The sequence below is a fragment of the Balaenoptera acutorostrata genome, chromosome 11 (genome assembly GCF_949987535.1).
Source record: "Balaenoptera acutorostrata chromosome 11, mBalAcu1.1, whole genome shotgun sequence".
NCBI lineage: Eukaryota > Metazoa > Chordata > Mammalia > Artiodactyla > Balaenopteridae > Balaenoptera > Balaenoptera acutorostrata.
In genome coordinates this window covers 20,270,269-20,288,764 of record NC_080074.1, presented here as the reverse complement: position 1 = coordinate 20,288,764, position 18,496 = coordinate 20,270,269, and the positions used below count along the sequence as shown (strand labels likewise).

The 18,496-nt window shown below is 39.7% G+C and overlaps 2 protein-coding genes and 1 non-coding gene across 3 annotated transcripts in view; 1 reads left to right on the top strand and 2 right to left on the bottom strand.

The window, feature by feature from the left end:
* Positions 1–933: 933 nt before the first annotated feature.
* Positions 934–18,496, bottom strand: part of WASHC3 (WASH complex subunit 3) — a 71,039-nt gene continuing 53,476 nt past the window's right edge. Inside the window, exon 7 of the mRNA XM_007165789.3 lies at positions 934–1,185. Coding sequence (XP_007165851.1) covers positions 1,101–1,185 — 85 coding nt within the window. The 3' untranslated portion in view covers positions 934–1,100. The remainder of the gene's footprint in view (positions 1,186–18,496) is intronic.
* On the bottom strand, positions 14,798–18,376 carry LOC130709212 (ankyrin repeat and SOCS box protein 11-like). Its single transcript, XM_057556547.1, has one exon. The coding sequence runs from the start codon at positions 16,587–16,589 to the stop codon at positions 15,738–15,740; it is 852 nt and encodes a 283-aa protein (XP_057412530.1). The 5' UTR covers positions 16,590–18,376; the 3' UTR covers positions 14,798–15,737.
* On the top strand, positions 17,282–17,354 carry TRNAW-CCA (transfer RNA tryptophan (anticodon CCA)). Its single transcript has one exon. It is a non-coding gene; the product is annotated as a tRNA-Trp (tRNA).

Sequence of the window (18,496 nt, the reverse complement as noted above, 5' to 3'; positions counted from 1 at the left end):
ACAAAATGAAACAAGGAGGATGTGTCTGGAACTCAGGCGATTCATTGGGGTGATTCTGGATGCTTCTATACCTGGTGTGAACAGCAAACAGACAAATGTGATAATCATAGCCTAAAAGGGGCAAAGTAACCAAGGCCCATCTCTGAAGGGATGAAGGTCTGGGTCACTCAACCAAACTAGACCTGCTGAATTTCTGGAAGAGAGCAAGGAAAGTCTCAAGTGGGTGGTGCAGGAAAGAGATGATGGATGAGTTTTGGTCTTGAGTTCAGTTGTAGCACGAGGAACTACAGCTTGTCTCACTAATCCTCCTGTGTAGTCGTCTACAGACTGTGGCTGGTCATCATTCTGAAGATCTGGTAATGGAGTAGACTTAACACTGGACTCAGTTCTGAATAGGCAAGGGGTAGACAGCAGCAAACATCTCTTTTGCCCCACATCACATCCCTTTGTCAACTTCTGCTATCAGCTCACTCTGAACAACACTGAAACTACTTTCAATTCAATTTCTATTTGATGCTAAATATAATATCTGACTTTGACAGTACATGAACTAATGGCCAAGTTGTGAAAAGCTTTACATGCTAATAAATACTACCAATAAGTTCCAGATCCACAATAAATATGATATATAAGCCTCCAGCTGTCACAGAAAATTTCAATCCAGTATTACTTTCTGCCAGAAATTTCTTTAACAACTCTTATGATACAAATGTACATAATACTTTTCATGCTAAAATATTCACAAAAATTGAATAATTCATTTAGCCAAATTCACTTTTTTGTTTTGCATTGAGTCTATTTTTGATCACTAAACTCACATTGACTTCATTTTAGATGCTCATTGCATCCCTCAAATACTCTGAGTACTTTATTTAGGCTATTCTATTTTTCAGTTCAGGGTCCTTTATTTTGGTAACAAGACATACTGCCAGCTTATTATAAATGCTTTATTTATTTATTTTTTAACATAGAGGAAGCTTGGTGGTGGATATGTAGCCATTTGATGTTTTTATGACTAAGAGTTAAAGTTCAGGCTCTCTTTCTTATAGAATGTAAATGTGCACCAACACATGTATATGTAATTGTTATCAACATTAAGCTTAGTCACTAAAAGAAGATTCGCTGTCTGAACTTTCTTCTATATTTTTTTCACCTTCACCGTCAGGCACTGGAGCATCTGGTCTCCTAAAAGATAAGAAAAAAATTTTAATGTTTTTTCCATTTGAAAAAAAGCACTAACTGTATATTAGGTTCATCCTAGAATACTGCTGCTAATAAATCTGCCAAATCTGCGTCCTTAACTGAGAGTCTCCTGCTTTCCGCCACAGCGCGCTTCTCGCTGGCTTCTCCAGCACCATGGGGATTCAGTGCTATTCCTGTACAGGCCACGGCACTGTTTTCTCCTGCCAGTCCTTACACAGTGTGCTACTTCAGCACTTTCTGCTTCTCATTACCATGGAGACCTAACTACAGACAGAGATGCGATCTGGAGAGGCTGGCATGACCAGTGCTAAATCCTTGCAGCCTCCAAGTATCCATGAGGTACAGAGAAAGGAAGCTAGAAGTGGAAAGAAAAAGAAAATCTTCATGTTCAGGAAAGCTGCAGGGAGCAGTTTTAAAATGGAAGAGAGTTCAAGAATGGCCATTAAGAAACACAGGCAATATGGAAATTTTGCGGGGGAAGAGAGTGCCTGTCAAAGAAAGTTCTTAATGTCTGCTGAATGTTTTCACTTATATGTTTTATCATCAGAGAAAGAATATAAGAAGAATGAGTTGGTAAAAATAATGTCTTGAAGATTCCCTAAGCACAACAAGAAAATGTGAGAATGGTTAGACTCCAGTTTTGCAGAGATGTGCTATAATAAACCACATGAAATTTAATGGTGTCATTAAAACAGTCAACTAGATAGGCTCCATAGTGTTTGTCAGTAAATCATTTAATCAGTATGGCAGCACTAACACTCAGGCCCTATTCAATCTAACCAAGGAAGTAAGTTAAGCAAATAAAGTATACTTGGGGAAACTAAGAGGGAAAGGAAGAATAATATACCTGCTCTGTTTTAATAAAAAAGCTACAAGACTGGGGCTTCCCTGGTGGCGCAGTGGTTGAGAATCTGCCTGCTAATGCAGGGGACACGGGTTCGAGCCCTGGTCTGGGAAGATCCCACATGCCACGGAGCAGCTGGGCCCGTGAGCCACAGCTACTGAGCCTGCGCGTCTGGAGCCTGTGCCCCGCAACGGGAGGGGCCGCGATAGTGAAAGGCCCGCGCACCGCGATGAAGAGCGGTCCCCGCACCGCGATGAAGAGTGGCCCCCACTTGCCGTAACCAGAGAAAGCCCTCGCACGAACCGAAGACCCAACACAGCCAAAAATAAATAAATAAATAAATAAAGTAGCTATAAAATTAAAAAAAAAAAAAGCTACAAGACTTATTTCTCCCTCAGGCTCCTTGATCCTTATTAAAGATTTAGGACACCAACAAATAAAATTCTTCTTTGCCACAAATATAATTACTATTACTAAAATAAGAAAGTATAGTCTCCTATTTACCTTTAGTTATTATAAATTATGGCTGAGTTTTGACGTATACTTTTTAATATCATATCTGTCATGCTACGAAACAGAAGAAATGCTGGCATTGCTCCCTAGCAATCGGTCAAACATAACCCCATTTGCTCTGCTGCGATATTTTAGATTATGCCTATGAGGAAGTCACATGTACTCAGTACAATAAAACTTTAAAGCTGGGTACAGCATTTATAGGTTTTATTTGTATGTATGTACGTACATACTTACTTACTTACTTATTTATTTATTTTGGCTGCACCAGGTCTTAGTTGTGGCACGCGGGATCTTAGTTGCAGCACGTGGATTTCTCAGTTGTGGCATGCGGACTCCTTTTTTTTTTTTTAATAAATTTATTTATTTTTTATTTTATTTTTGGCTGTGTTGGGTCTTCATTGCTGTATGCGGGCTTTCTCTAGTTGCAGCGAGCGGGGGTTACTCTTCATTGCGGTGTGCAGGCTTCTTATCTCAGTGCTTCTCTTGTTGTGGAGCACCAGCTCTAGGCGTGCAGGCTTCAGTAGTTGTGGTTTGTGGGCTCTAGAGCACAGGCTCAGTAGTTGTGGCACACGGGCTTAGCTGCTCCGCAGCATGTGGGATCTTCCCGGACCAGGGCTCGAACCCATGTTCCCTGCATTGGCAGGCGGATTCTTAACCACTGCACCACCAGGGAAGCCCCGGCATGCAGACTCTTAGTTGCAGCATGCATGCGGGATCTAGTTCCCCCACCAGGGATTGAATCTGGGCCCCCTGCATTGGGAGCACAGTCGTACCCACTGGACCACTAGGGAAGTCCCAGCATTTATAGGTTTTGACTGATGTTCCATCTGCCTAAAATACTAACACAGGACCACAGTCTTCATCATTCTCCATAGAAGCAAGAACTCTAAAACTAGTGGGCATAAATACTGGGCACACTGTCCCCAGTAAACTTCTCTTTGCTATATACATGATTCCTTACTGTGTTCATTTTATTAAAAAGGAAAACATTACCAGAGGAAATTATTTGAATACTACTTCAAAATTATATTAGTATCTATTGCAACTCAAACAAATAAAACAATGTACATAACTCCCCTAACATAAATGCTACTTAAGAAAATGATAGCTGGAGCTGCTGAAGAGGCAAGAGACGTTTTCTTCCCTCTTTGTTTCCTGGTGTGCGAGGAGAGGGGATTAAGAGCACTGCTTAAAGGAGCTCCAGAGATGGGCGCGAGCCGCAGCTATCAGCGCGGACCCCAGAGATGGGCCTGGGATGCTAAGGCTGGTGCTGCTGCCACCAAAAAGCCTGTATGCAAGCACAGGTCACTACCCACACCTCCCCTCCCGGGAGCCTGTGCAGCCCGCCACTGCCAGGGTCCCGTGATCCAGGGACAACTTTCCCGGGAGAAAGCCTCAGGCTGATGCAATGTCCCACTGGCCTCTGCCACCGCAGGCTCCCCCCCCTTCTTTACCCCTCCCTCCCCATGCCGTGAGTGAGCCAGAGCTTCTGAAGCAGCTGCTACTTGAACCCCGTCCTGTCTGAGCGAAGAAAAGACGCCCTCAGACGACCTACACGCAGAGGCGGGTCCAAATGCAAAGCTGAACCCCGGGAGCTGTGCGAATAAAGAAGAGAAAGGGGAATTTCTCCCAGCAGCCTCAGGAGCAGCGGATTAAAGCTCCACAATCAACTTGATGTGCCTGCATCTGTAGAATACCTGAATAGACAACGAATCATCCCAAATTCAGGAGGGGGACTCTGGGAGCAGGAGATATTAATTCTTCCCCTTTTCCTCTTTTTGTGAGTGTGTATGTGTAAGCTTCTGTGTGAGATTCTTTCTGTATAGCTTTGCTTTCACCATTTGTCCTAGGGTTCTGTCTGTCCATTTTTTTTTACTTTAAAAAATTTTATTTCTTAATAATTATTTTTTATTTTAATAACTTTATTTTATTTTATCTTACTTTATTTTATTTTATTTTATCCTCTTTCTTTCTTTCTTTCTATTTTTTCTCCCTTTTATTCTGAGCCATGTGGATGAAAGGCTCTTGGTGCTCCAGCCAGGCATCAGGGCTGTGCCTCTGAGGTGGGAGAGCCAACTTCAGGACACTGGTCCACAAGAGACCTCCCAGCTCCACGTAATACCAAAGGGTGAAAATCTCCCAGAGATCTCCATCTCAACACCAAGACCCAGCTTCATTCAACGACCAGCAAGCTACAGTGCTGGACACCCTATGCCAAACAACTAGCAAGACAGGAACACAAACCCATCCATTAGCAGAGAGGCTGCCTAAAATCATAATAAGGCCACAGACACCCCAAAACACACCACCAGACGTGGACGTGCCCACCAGAAAGACAAGATCCAGCCTCATCCACCAGAACACAGGCACTAGTCCCCTCCACCAGGAAGCCTACACAACCCACTGAACCAGCCTTAGCCACTGGGGACAGACACCAAAAACAACGGGAACTACGAACCTGCAGCCTGCGAAAAGGAGACCCCAAACACAGTAAGATAAGCAAAATGAGAAGACAGAAAAACACACAGCAGATGACGGAGCAAGGTAAAAACACACCAGACCTAACAAATGAAGAGAAAATAGGCAGTCTACCTGAAAAAGAATTCAGGATAATGATAGTAAAGATGATCCAAAATCTTGGAAATAGAATAGACAAATGCAAGAAACATTTAAAAGGACCTAGAAGAACTAAAGAGTAAACAAGCAACGATGAACAACACAATAAATGAAATTAAAAATACTCTAGAAGGGATCAATAGCAGAATAACTGAGGCAGAAGAATGGATAAGTGACCTGGAAGATAAAATAGTGGAAATAACTACTGCAGAGCAGAATAAAGAAAAAAGAATGAAAAGAACTGAGGACAGTCTCAAAGACCTCTGGGACAAGATTAAACGCACCAACATTTGAATTATAGGGGTCCCAGAAGAAGAAGAGAAAAAGAAAGGGACCGAGAAAATATTTGAAGAGATTATAGTTGAAAACTTCCCTAATATGGGAAAGGAAATAGTTAATCAAGTCCTGGAAGCACAGAGAGTCCCATACAGGATAAATCCAAGGAGAAACATGCCAAGACACATATTAATCAAACTATCAAAAATTAAATATAAAGAAAACATATTAAAAGCAGCAAGGGAAAAACAACAAATAACACACAAGGGAATCCCCATAAGGTTAACAGGTGATCTTTCAGCAGAAACTCCGCAAGCCAGAAGGGAGTGGCAGGACATATTTAAAGTGATGAAGGAGAAAAACCTACAACCAAGATTACTCTACCCTGCAAGGATCTCATTCAGATTTGATGGAGAAATTAAAACCTTTACAGACAAGCAAAAGCTGAGAGAGTTCAGCACCACCAAACCAGCTTTACCACAAATGCTAAAGGAACTTCTCTAGGCAAGAAACACAAGAGAAGGAAAACACCTACAATAACAAACCCAAAACATTTAAGAAAATGGGAATAGGAACATACATATCGAGAATTACCTTAAATGTAAATGGATTAAATGCTCCCACCAAAAGACACAGACTGGCTGAATGGATACAAAAACAAGACCCGTATATATGCTGTCTACAAGAGACCCACTTCAGACCTAGGGACACATACAGACTGAAAGTGAGGGGATGGAAAAAGATATTCCATGCAAATGGAAATCAAAAGAAAGCTGGAGTAGCAGTTCTCATATCAGACAAAATAGACTTTAAAATAAAGACTATTACAAGAGACAAAGAAGGACACTACATAATGATCAAGGGATCGATCCAAGAAGAAGATATAACAATTGTAAATATTTGTGCACCCAACATAGGAACACCTCAATACATAAGGCAAATACTAACAGCCATAAAAGGGAAAATCGACAGCAACACAATCATAGTAGAGGACTTTAACACCCCACTTTCACCAATGGACAGATCATCCAAAATGAAAATAAAGAAGGAAACACAAGCTTTAAATGATACATTAAACAAGATGGACTTAATTGATATTTATAGGACAGTCCACCCAAAAGCAACAGAATACACATTTTTCTCAAGTGCTCATGGAACATTCTCCAGGATAGATCATATCTTGGGTCACAAATCAAGCCTTGGTAAATTTAAGAAAACTGAAATCGTATCAAGTATCTTTTCCGACCACAACGCTATGAGACTAGATATCAATTACAGGAAAAGATCTGTAAAAAATACAAACACATGGAGGCTACACAATACACTACTTAATAACGAAGTGATCGCTGAAGAAATCAAAGGGGAAATCAATAAATACCTAGAAACAAATGACAATGGAGATACGACGACCCAAAACCTATGGGATGCAGCAAAAGCAATTCTAAGAGGGAAGTTTATAGCAATACAATCCTACGTTAAGAAACAGGAAACGTCTCAAAAAAACAACCTAACCTTGCACCTAAAGCAATTAGAGAAAGAACAAAAAAACCCCAAAGTTAGCAGAAGGAAAGAAATCATAAAGATCAGATCGGAAATAAATGAAAAAGAAATGAAGGAAATGACAGCAAAGATTAATAAAACTAAAAGCTGGTTCTTTGAGAAGATAAACAAAATTGATAAAACATTAGCCAGACTCATCAAGAAAAAAAGGGATAAGACTCAAATCAATAGAATTAGAAATGAAAAAGGAGAAGTAACCACTGACACTGCAGAAATACAAACGATCATGAGAGATTACTACAAGCAACTCTATGCCAATAAAATGGACAACCTGGAAGAAATGGACAGATTCTTAGAAATGCACAACCTACTGAGACTGAACCAGGAAGAAATAGAAAATATGAACAGACTAATCACAAGCACTGAAATTGAAACTGTGATTAAAAATCTTCCAACAAACAAAAGCCCAGGACCAGATGGCTTTACAGGTGAATTCTATCAAACATTTAGAGAAGAGCTAACACCTATCCTTCTCAAACTCTTCCAAAATATTGCAGAGGGAGGAACACTCCCAAACTCATTCTGTGAGGCCACCATCACCCTGATACCAAAACCAGACAAAGATGTCACAAAAAAGGAAAACTACAGGCCAATAACACTGATGAACATACATGCAAAAATCCTCAACAAAATACTAGCAAACGGAATCCAACAGCACATTAAAAGGATCATACACCATGATCAAGTGGGGTTTATTCCAGGAATGCAAGGATTCTTCAATATACACAAATCAATCAACGTGATACACCATATTAACAAACTGAAGGAGAAAAACCATATGATCATCTCAATAGATGCAGAGAAAGCTTTCAACAAAATTCAACACCCATTTATGATAAAAGCCCTGCAGAAAGTAGGCATAGAGGGAACTTTCCTCAACATAATAAAGGCCATATAGGACAAACCCACAGCCAACATCGACCTCAATGGTGAAAAACTGAAACCATTTCCACTAAGATCAGGAACAAGACAAGGTTGCCCACTCTCACCACTATTATTCAACATTATTCTGGAAGTTTTAGCCACAGCAATCAGAGAAGAGAAAGAAATAAAAGGAATCCGAATCGGAAAAGAAGAAGTAAAACTGTCACTGTTTGCAGACGACATGATACTATACACAGAGAATCCTAAAGATGCTACCAGAAAACTACTAGAGCTAATCAATGAATTTGGTAAAGTAGCAGGATACAAAATTAATGCACAGAAATCTCTTGCATTCCTATACACTAATGATGAAAAATCTGAAAGTGAAATGAAGAAAACACTCCCATTTACCACTGCAACAAAAAGAATAAAATATCTAGGAATAAACCTACCTAAGGAGACAAAAGACCTGTATGCAGAAAATTATAAGACACTGATGAAAGAAATTAAAGATGATACAAATAGATGGAGAGATATACCATGTTCTTGGATTGCAAGAATCAACATTGTGAAAATGATTCTACTACCCAAAGCAATCTGCAGATTCAATGCAATCTCTATCAAACTACCACTGGCATTTTTCACAGAACTAGAACAAAAAATTTCACAATTTGTATGGAAACACAAAAGACCCCGAATAGCCAAAGCAATCCTGAGAAAGAAAAACGGAGCTGGAGGAATCAGGCTCCCTGACTTCAGACTATACTACAAAGCTTCAGTAATCAAGACAGTATGGTACTGGCACAAAAAGAGAAATATAGATCAATGGAACAGGATAGAAAGCCCAGAGATAAACCCACGCACATATGGTCACCTTATCTTTGATAAAGGAGGCAAGCATATACAGTGGAGAAAAGACAGCCTCTTCAATACGTGGTGCTGAGAAAAGTGGACAGCTACATGTAAAAGTATGAAATTAGAACACTCCCTGACACCATACACAAAAATAAACTCAAAATGGATTAAAGACCTAAATGTAAGACCAGACACTATCAAACTCTTAGAGGAAAACATAGGCAGAACACTCTATGATATAAATCATAGCAAGATCCTTTTTGACCCAGCTCCTAGAGAAATGGAAGTAAAAACACAAATAAACAAATGGGACCTAATGAAACTTAAAAGCTTTTGCACAGCAAAGGAAACCATAAACAAGACCAAAAGACAACCCTCAGAATGGGAGAAAATATTTGCAAATGAAGCAACTGACAAAGTATTAATCTCCAAAATATACAAGCAGCTCATGCACCTCAATATCAAAAAAACAAACAACTCAATCCAAAAATGGGCAGGAGATCTAAATAGACATTTCTCCAAAGGAGATATACAGATTGCCAACAAACACATGAAAGAATGCTTAACATCATTAATCATTAGAGAAATGGAAATCAAAACTACAATGAGATATCATCTCACACCGGTCAGAATGGCCATCATCAAAAAATCTAGAAACAATAAATGCTGGAGAGGGTGTGGAGAAAAGGGAACACTCTTGCACTGTTGGTGGGAATGTAAATTGATACAGCCACTATGGAGAACAGTATGGAGGTTCCTTAAAAAACTAAAAATAGAACTACCATACGACCCAGCAATCCCACTACTGGGCATATACCCTGAGAAAACCATAATTCAAAAAGAGTCATGTACCAAAATGTTCATTGCAGCTCTATTTACAATAGCCAGGACATGGAAGCAATCTAAGTGTCCATCATCGGATGAATGGATAAAGAAGATGTGGCACATATATACAATGGAATATTACTCAGCCATAAAAAGAAACGAAATGGAGTTATTTGTAGTGAGGTGGATGGAGTTAGAGTCTGTCATACAGAGTGAAGTAAGTCAGAAACAGAAAAACAAATACAGTATGCTAACACATATATATGGAATCTAAGGGGAAAAAAAAAACAGTCATGAAGAACCTAGTGGTAAGACAGGAATAAAGACACAGACCTACTAGAGAATGGACTTGAGGATATGGTGAGGGGGAAGGGTAAGCTGTGACAAAGTGAGAGAGTGGCACAGACATATATACACTACCAAATGTAAAATAGATAGCTACTGGGAAGCAGCCGCATAGCACAGGGAGATCAGCTCGGTGCTTTGTGATCACCTAGAGGGGTGGGACAGGGAGGGTGGGAGGGAAGGAGATGCAAGAGGGAAGAGATATGGGAACATATGTATATGTATAACTGATTCACTTTGTTATACAGCAGAAACTAACACACCATTGTAAAGCAATTATACTCCAATAAAGATGTTAAAAAAAAAAAGAATGATAAAAGCAGCTTAGGCCTAGAATGGAGTGAAATTATAAAATTAATTTTTGTGTGTAACCATTTTTTAATATATGCGATGCTATATAGCATAGTGGTTAAGAACCCAGATTCTGGAGCTAGATTGCTTGGATTTAAATCCTAGCCTTACTATGTGCCTGTTGAGCAACTTTGGGGAAGCTATTTAACCACACTGTGTACCCAACTGACTGATGGGATTATTGTGATGATTAAGATGATTTACTAAATGTAAAGTATACTGAGTAATATGTGGCACATAGTAAGTATATTAAATAAAGGTTATCTATTATTATTCTCATCTATCATGCACCTACTACTTGCCAAGAACTGTGTTAGGTGCTGGAGGTACAGAGATGAATAACAAGCAGTTCCTGCTCTGAAGAAGCTGATAATTTAGTGGGGGAGACAGAAATGCAAACAAATTATTGTAATACAGTGTGACACACAAAAATATAGTTGTACTAACTACAGTTGTTTGAAAAGAAAAGGTAATTCACTCTACTAGGGTTGGTCACAGAAGACTTCAGAGAGGTGGAGACACTTGTGAAGGGGTGTGGGATGGGTATGAATTTGGCAGAAACAGAAAATGTGGGAGTAAGTGGGGATGAGAGTATTGTGAGTAAAGAAAAGAATGGGAATGGTGCAGCACAGTACATTTGGGACCTATAAGTCTTTCGGTAGCTAGGGTGTAAAGTAACTTGGGTACAACAGTAAGATGAGATTAGGTCATTTGGCAGGGGCAACAGGTGGAGGGTGGGGAGAAGTTATATGAAATGTAAGCTTTCACTGAAATTACACAACTAAGTTTAGGAATCTTAAGTAATCATTTCATTTTTTTAATTGAAGTATAGTTAATGTACAGTATTATATAAATTACAGGTGTACAATGGAGTGATTCATAATTTTTAAAGGTTATACTCCATTTATAGCTATTATAAAATATTGGCTATATACCCTGTGCTGTACAATATATCCTTGTAGCTTATTTATGTTATATGTAATAGTCTGTACCTTTTAATCCCCTACCTCTATATTGTCCCTCCCCCTTCTCTCTCCCCACTGGTAACCACTAGTTTGTTCTCTATAACTGTGAGTTTGCTTCTTTATTGTTATACTCACTAGTTTGTTGTGTTTTTTAAATTCCAGGTACAAGTGATATCATACAGTATTTGTCTTTCTCTGCCTGACTTATTTCACTTAGCATAATACCCTTCAAGTCCATCCAAATGGCAAAATTTCATTTTTTTGTACAGCTTAGTAGTATTCCATTGGACATATATACTACATCTTCTTTAACCATTCATCAGTTGATGGACACTTAAGTAGTCATTTATTTTTTAATTGAGGTATAATTCACATACCATAAAATTCACCATTTAAAATTGTACAAATTAGTGTTTCTTAGTATATTCACAAGGTTGTGAAAACATTACCACTATCTAATTCCAGAACATTTTCATTACTCCAAAACGAAACCCAAAACCAATTAGCAGACACTCTCCATTTCCTTTTACCCTCATCCTCTGACAACCATGAATCGACGTTTCTGTGTCTATGGATTTGCCTATTCAGGACATTTCATATAAATAGGATCAAGGATATTCAGCCTTTGGGTCTGGCTTCTTTCACTTAGCATAATGTTTTCAAGGTTCATCCATGTTGTAGCTTTATCAGTACTTCATTCCTTTTTATGGCTGAATATTATTCCATTGCATGGATATACCACATTTGCTTATCCATTCATCAGTTGATGAACATTAGGTTATTTCTACTTTTTGGATGTTATGAATAATACTGCTAGGAACATCTGTGTACAAGTTTTTGTGTGAATGTATGTTTTCAATACTCAAGTATAAACCTAGGAGTGGAACTGCTGGGTCATATGGTAGCTCCATGTTTAACTTTTTGAGGAACTGTCAAACTTTTTTCCACAGTGGATGCACCATTTTACATTTCCACCAGCAGAATATGAGGGTTAAAATTTCTCCATATCCTTGTCAACACTTGTTATTCTCTGTCCTCATTCATTTTTTTCTTTTTTTCATTTCTTTTATTGTGGTATGATAGACATAACATAAAATTTACCCTCTTAACCATTTTAAAGTGTACAGTTCAGTAGTGTTGAGTATACTCACAGTGTTGTGCAATCATCACCACTATCCACCTCCAGAATTCTTTTCATCTTGCAAAACTGAAACGCTGTACCAATTAAATGATAACTCCTCATTTCTCTATCCTTCCAGCCCCTGACAAACACTCCATTACTTTCTGTCTCTATGAATTTGTCTACTCTAAGTACCTCATATAAGTGGAATCATGTAATATTTGTCTTTTTGTGACTGGCTTATTTTATTTATCATATCTTCAAGATTCATCCATGTTGCAGCATGTATCAGAATTTCCTTCCAGTTTAAGGATGAGTAATACTCCATTGTATGCACATACTACGTTTTGTTTACCCATTCACTTGTGGATGGACATTTGGGTTGTTTCCACCTTTGGGCTATTGTGAAAAATGCTGCTATGAACACGAGTATACAAGTATCTGTTTGAGTCCCTGCTTTCACTTCTTTTGGGTATATAACCAGAAGTGGAATTGCTGGATCAAATGGTAATTCTATGCCTAATTTTTGGAGAAATTGCCATACTGTTTTCCATAGTAGTTACATCATTTTACACTCCCACCCACAGTGCACAACGTTCACATTCTCACCAATACTTTTTTTGTTTGCCCTCATTCATTTTAAAATAAATTTAGGGCTTCCCTGGTGGCGCAGTGGTTAAGAATCCATCTGCCAGTGCAGGGGACACGGGTTCGAGCCCTGGTCTGGGAAGATCCCACATGCCACGGAGCAACTAAGCCCATGTGCCACAACTACTGGGCCCGTGCACCACAACTACTGAAGCCCACACACCTAGAGTCCGTGCTCTGCAACAAGAGAAGCTACCGCAATGAGAAGCCCACGCACCGCAACAAAGAGCAGCCCCCACTCACCGCAACTAGAGAAAGCCCGTGCACAGCAATGAAGACCCAACGCAGCCAAAAATAAATAAAGAAAAGAAAAGAAAAGAAATTTAAAGCTATTTTGAATTGGAATTGCTATGAAAACAAAAGAAAAGCTACACACTAGAGTTCCTTTTGTACATAAAAGAGAAAAACTTCAAAAATCGTGAGACTCAAATGAGGTAATATATGAAAGCATTTTATAACTTATAAAAGCTTTACAAATGTTAATGTAATAATAAAACTCACAACATCATTTCCAGACTGGATATTCATATTCTTAGGGGGAACAGAAATTTGGCTTTTTATGTTATGATCAGAATTGCTCTTGCTTGACCCTATATATATATATGAAACGTTTGTTGTAAGTTTCTTCATAGAAAGTTGTTTTAAAGATATGTTTAAAAAGGTTGCTACTTTAAACTACTGGCTACACTTCATTACTAAAATCTGAAAATGAAGACTGCATAATCCTCTCAATATTTTAAACATATAAGTGAATCACTAAAAAAGAGTACATCAGCAAAATGCAGAAAAATATATAAAGTCATAAGTATATTCATGATTTATCATGCATATTTTTCTAAAATCTCAACCTTTAGTAGTTACAATAAAAAACACTAGCTTGGTAGCGACATTTCAATAAGCATATTTATATAATTTGTGGCATCAAGATTATCAATAAAAGTCTTAGTAAAAAAAAAAAAAGTCTTAGTAAAAGCAAAATTTTTTAAAATATAACTTTAAACTCTTTACTAAGTTTAATTTGTTTAAAAAGAAGTATTTTCAAAGAAGTTATTAGGTTGACCTCAGCTAAAAGTGAGCCAAAATTTAGAAAGGAAAGGAGAAGGAAGTACTAACCATATTCAAATCAGTACTTTTTAGCATACCAGATGCTGTGTGCATTTTATTTGTCACCTTCCTCCCATTTATGGGAATAAATAAGACTACCGACCACAATCCCTATTGCCCTCATCCTTTCCTTATACTCTTTCTTTGTTACAGTCACATAATCCAGGCCTGGCAGGTCAGAAGCTCTTTACCTGGAAAGAGATCAATTCAAGGGAGTGCTCAAAACCCAAGCACGGACAATCAGAATGCTTCCCCAGAAATGAGCCTTGGATTATGGAAAAGGGGCTCTCTTTCCTTTCAGTTGGCAAAAACTAGCAATATTATAGCCATTTACCATATAAAGCAAATATTATTTGCGAATTCCTTGTTTTCCAGGAGGAAGCTCATCAGCAGTAGGAGAGAAGTGGATGATTATGCCAAGGAGTGAAGGTGGACAGAGGTGCCAGGAGAGAGGGAGCACCAGCCAGCCAGTACTGCTGGCGCTGCGCCCCTCGTTATGTCCTACTTAGACTTCTTAGGTATGTGACTCAGTAACTTCCCTTTTTGCTTAAGCTAGTTTGAGTTAGTTTTTCTGATACTGTACATAAAATGAGTCTTAAAATAAAAATATCATTGGTCTGATTTGTTTTCATTAAAGAGATATTTATATTTGTGTTTAAAACCACAGCCACTTTAAGAACACCAAACATCATAAACATTCTTTGGAAAAACATTTATTTATGTAGGTAAATAGCTTAAAGATATTTTTCATTTTCTTTAAATTTAAAACAGTTGAATTTAAAGCAGATTAAGTGCCAAAAACATTGTTAGTAAAACTATTGCTGAGTAGGAGGATTGTGGGGAGAGGGTGCAATAGTTACCATTCAAATCACTTTTCAATATCAACTAGAGCACATACAAAGTTTTAACATCACATGATACTTGTCAATTAGTGTTGTTCTCAGAGCTCTATGCAATGGCAATAAGTGGTCTTAAGGAAATAGCAAAACACTGAATTACTGAACTGAGATTGCAGTGACTATATAAAGACATTTGGGGTAGTTAAAAAAAAAAAAAGACAATTTTGACTTTGCTATTACATAGTAACCAGTAAGACTTACTTCGGCATTACATTTACTCAAACTACACATACCTTGGTCTTTCCATTTCTTTCTTTTTAATTAATTAATTAAAAAATTTTTTTATTTAAAAAAAATTTCACGCAGAGATTTATTCATGGAAGGAAAGAAAGAAAGGGGGAAGAAGGGAAGAACTAAATCAGGAACCCATCTTGGAATACTTATATTCATCCTAATCTTATCCACCCAGATTTATATGTGTCTACACGCTATTCAGAACGGTAATCCTTAGATAATCGAAGATCATGAATCTTGAAAAACAGCCTATTAATTTCACCCTACTTCGCAATTTTGTAAAGTTTCTTAACAACAAGAGCTAAAAACAGAAAAGTTTCTGATTGCCCCTTGGTTAAAGAGAACATTAAACTAACCAGGAGTTTTCATTCCCGTGTGCCAGTCCATCAGGGATGTGCTCTAAGTAGCTTAGCTCATTTGAGAGTCTAGCTGTTGGGTGTTACACTAGGTACCCTGGGTACAGCAGGCAACAACCTGTTTATTTCCAAGTATCTTCCCGTGGACAGTTGGGACTACTGGCATAGGAGGAATTTTTCCAGGGGCTCCGGCAGATACAGTTTGTGGATGGTCTGATGACAGATGCGACCCAAGCACTTCCGGACACACAGGCGGCACAGCTGGGAAAGAGCAGGCGGGCCTTCCCGGAGCAGGAGAACCTGCTCCACACCGCTTTTCGGAGCTGCCAGATGAAGCGCACTTTTGCCCTGAGCGTTTCTGCACTTGAGGTTAGCCCCGCAGTCTATCAGCAGGTGGATGATTTCCACACTGTTCTGCTTCACGGCGGCATGGAGGGGGGTGTCCAGCCACTGGCCGTGGTCAACATTGGCTCCTAATTCTAGAAGCTTCTTCACACAGTCTAGCCTCTGATAGTTGCAAGCCACATACAGGGGAATTCCAAGGTGAGGCACTTCCTGGTCAATGTTAACGTTATTTGCCAGCAGAATCTCCATGCATTCTCTATTACCTCTCTTTACTGCCTCGTGGATGGGTGAAGCCAGGTGCACCTCGAGCAGGGCCTTGGCTCCAAACTCCAGCAGCACGTTGACGCACGCAGTGCTGCCACTGCAGCAAGCACTGAAGAGGGGCGTGGCTCCGTGAACTGTCACCCCATTGACCTTATCTAAACGTTGGCACAGGGACATGGAGGCTGAAGAGAGGGGTAACCAGCAGTGTCTTCCCGACCATCCAAGAATATGGGCGCCGATGGGGCCAGGCCTGTGCACCCCACGGCGGGTCGGTCTTTCCATTTCTGAATGTCCATCAAGACAGGTATGTCCCGCCCTTTGTGGGACTCTGTGGCAGATTCCCACAGCCAGAGAAACAATGTAATGTCTAATAGCATAAAGAAAAAGGAAGCCAGCCATCCTGGCTGGTAAGATGGGTTTCTGCTGTTTATCTTGGGGTTCTTTACTTCCCAGCAACTCTCTATCTCTTGCTTGGTAGACACTGGAAGACCACAACTGATTCTTTTTTTTAAAAAATAAATTTATTTATTTTAGTTTTGTCTGCGTTGGGTCTTTTGTTGCTGCGCGCGGGCTTTTTCTCTAGTTACAGCAAGCAGGGGCTACTCTTCGTTGCGGTGCGCGGGCTTCTCATTGAGATGGCTTCTCGTTGCAGAGCACAGGCTCTAGGCGTGTGGGCTTCAGTAGTTGTGGCACACGGGCTCAGTAGTTGTGGCTCGTGGGCTCTAGAGCACAGGCTCAGTAGTTGTGGGGCATGGGCTTAGTTGCTCCACGGCATGTGGGATCTTCCCAGACCAGGGCTCGAACCCGTGTCACCTGCATTGGCAGGCAGATTCTTAACCACTGAGCCACCAGGGAAGACCCACAACTGCTTTTTAACACCACCTCTTTGATATTTTTATTATTTCTTACTCTTGTGATCAAGGTCTCCAACAGTGGACTAATCACAATTTTCTGACATTGTTTTTTTCTGTCCTATACTTTCTAGTCAGTCTGCCGCCAGTGGCCCAGGACTGGTAATTACCCTGAATGGAATCCCAGCTCAGCAAAAACTAAAAAAATGGAACGAGTGAAAAAACCTATTTTGGGGGACTTCCCTGGTGGTCCAGTGGTTAAGACTCCATGCTCCCAATGCAGGGGGCCCAGGTTCAATCCCTGGTCAGGGAACTAGATCCCGCATGTCGCAACTAAAAGATCCTGCGTGCTGCAAATAAAGATCCTCCATGCCGCAACTAAAGATCCCGCATGCTGCAAAGAAGATCCCCCATGCCACAACTAAGACCCGGTGCAGCCAAATAAATAAATAAAATAAATATTAAAGACAAAAAAACAAAAAAAACTATTTTGGGAATTGTTCAGTCGGGGAATTGAGATCAATTCTATCCTTAACCAGCCAAAACCCAACCTTTAATCCATTATATTGTTCTGTAGCACGAGACAGACGAAGATCATTGGCAGATAAGGTATTCCATTAGAGGGCATGAAAATCTGCTGGATATGCCTTAAATATAATTAAGTTTTCTTGTTTTCCAGTGTCTGTTTGGTTAACACTAATAAATCTCCTCTTGTCTCAGTGATAAGGCTGAGGTGGTTACTTCTATTTCTGGCAACCATAATCATGGTCATTCCACAGGCTGGGAGGAGGGTATAAATGTATTTTGAATAGATAAGTCCAGGACAAATGCCAACTGAGCTGGTTCTGTTTAAAGCCTGCAAAGTAACTTGCTTTCTTTAGCCAAATCAGTATGCTACAAACTGCACCCTCCTACTAATATTAAGAGTGTGACCAGTTAAATTTCAATTTCAGAAGTCTGTTCTTTACTTTTTTATTTTTTATATTTATTTTACTTATTTATTCTTGGCTGTGTTGGGTCTTCGTTGCTGCACGCAGGCTTTCTCTAGTTGCGGTGAGCGGGGACTACTCTTTGTTGCAGTGCGCGAGATTCTCATTGTGGTGGCTTCTCTTTCTGCTGAGCACAGGCTCTAGGTGCGCAGGCTTCAGTAGTTGTGGCACACGGGGTCAGTAGTTGTGGCTCACGGGCTCTAGAGTGCAGCCTCAGTAGTTGTGGTGCATGGGCTTAGTGGCTCCGCGGCACGTGGGATCCTCCCGGACCAGGGCTCGAACCCGTGCCCCCTGCATTGGCAGGAGGATTCTTAACCACTGCGCCACCAGGGAAGCCCCAGAAGTCTGTTCTTTACTACAAAGTTTAAAATATAGATTTTTCAGTTTGGGAAAACAGAGAGTATAACTCAAAAGGATAATTACTCTGTGTACGTTAAATATGTCTTTGTTGAGAACACCGTGGTAT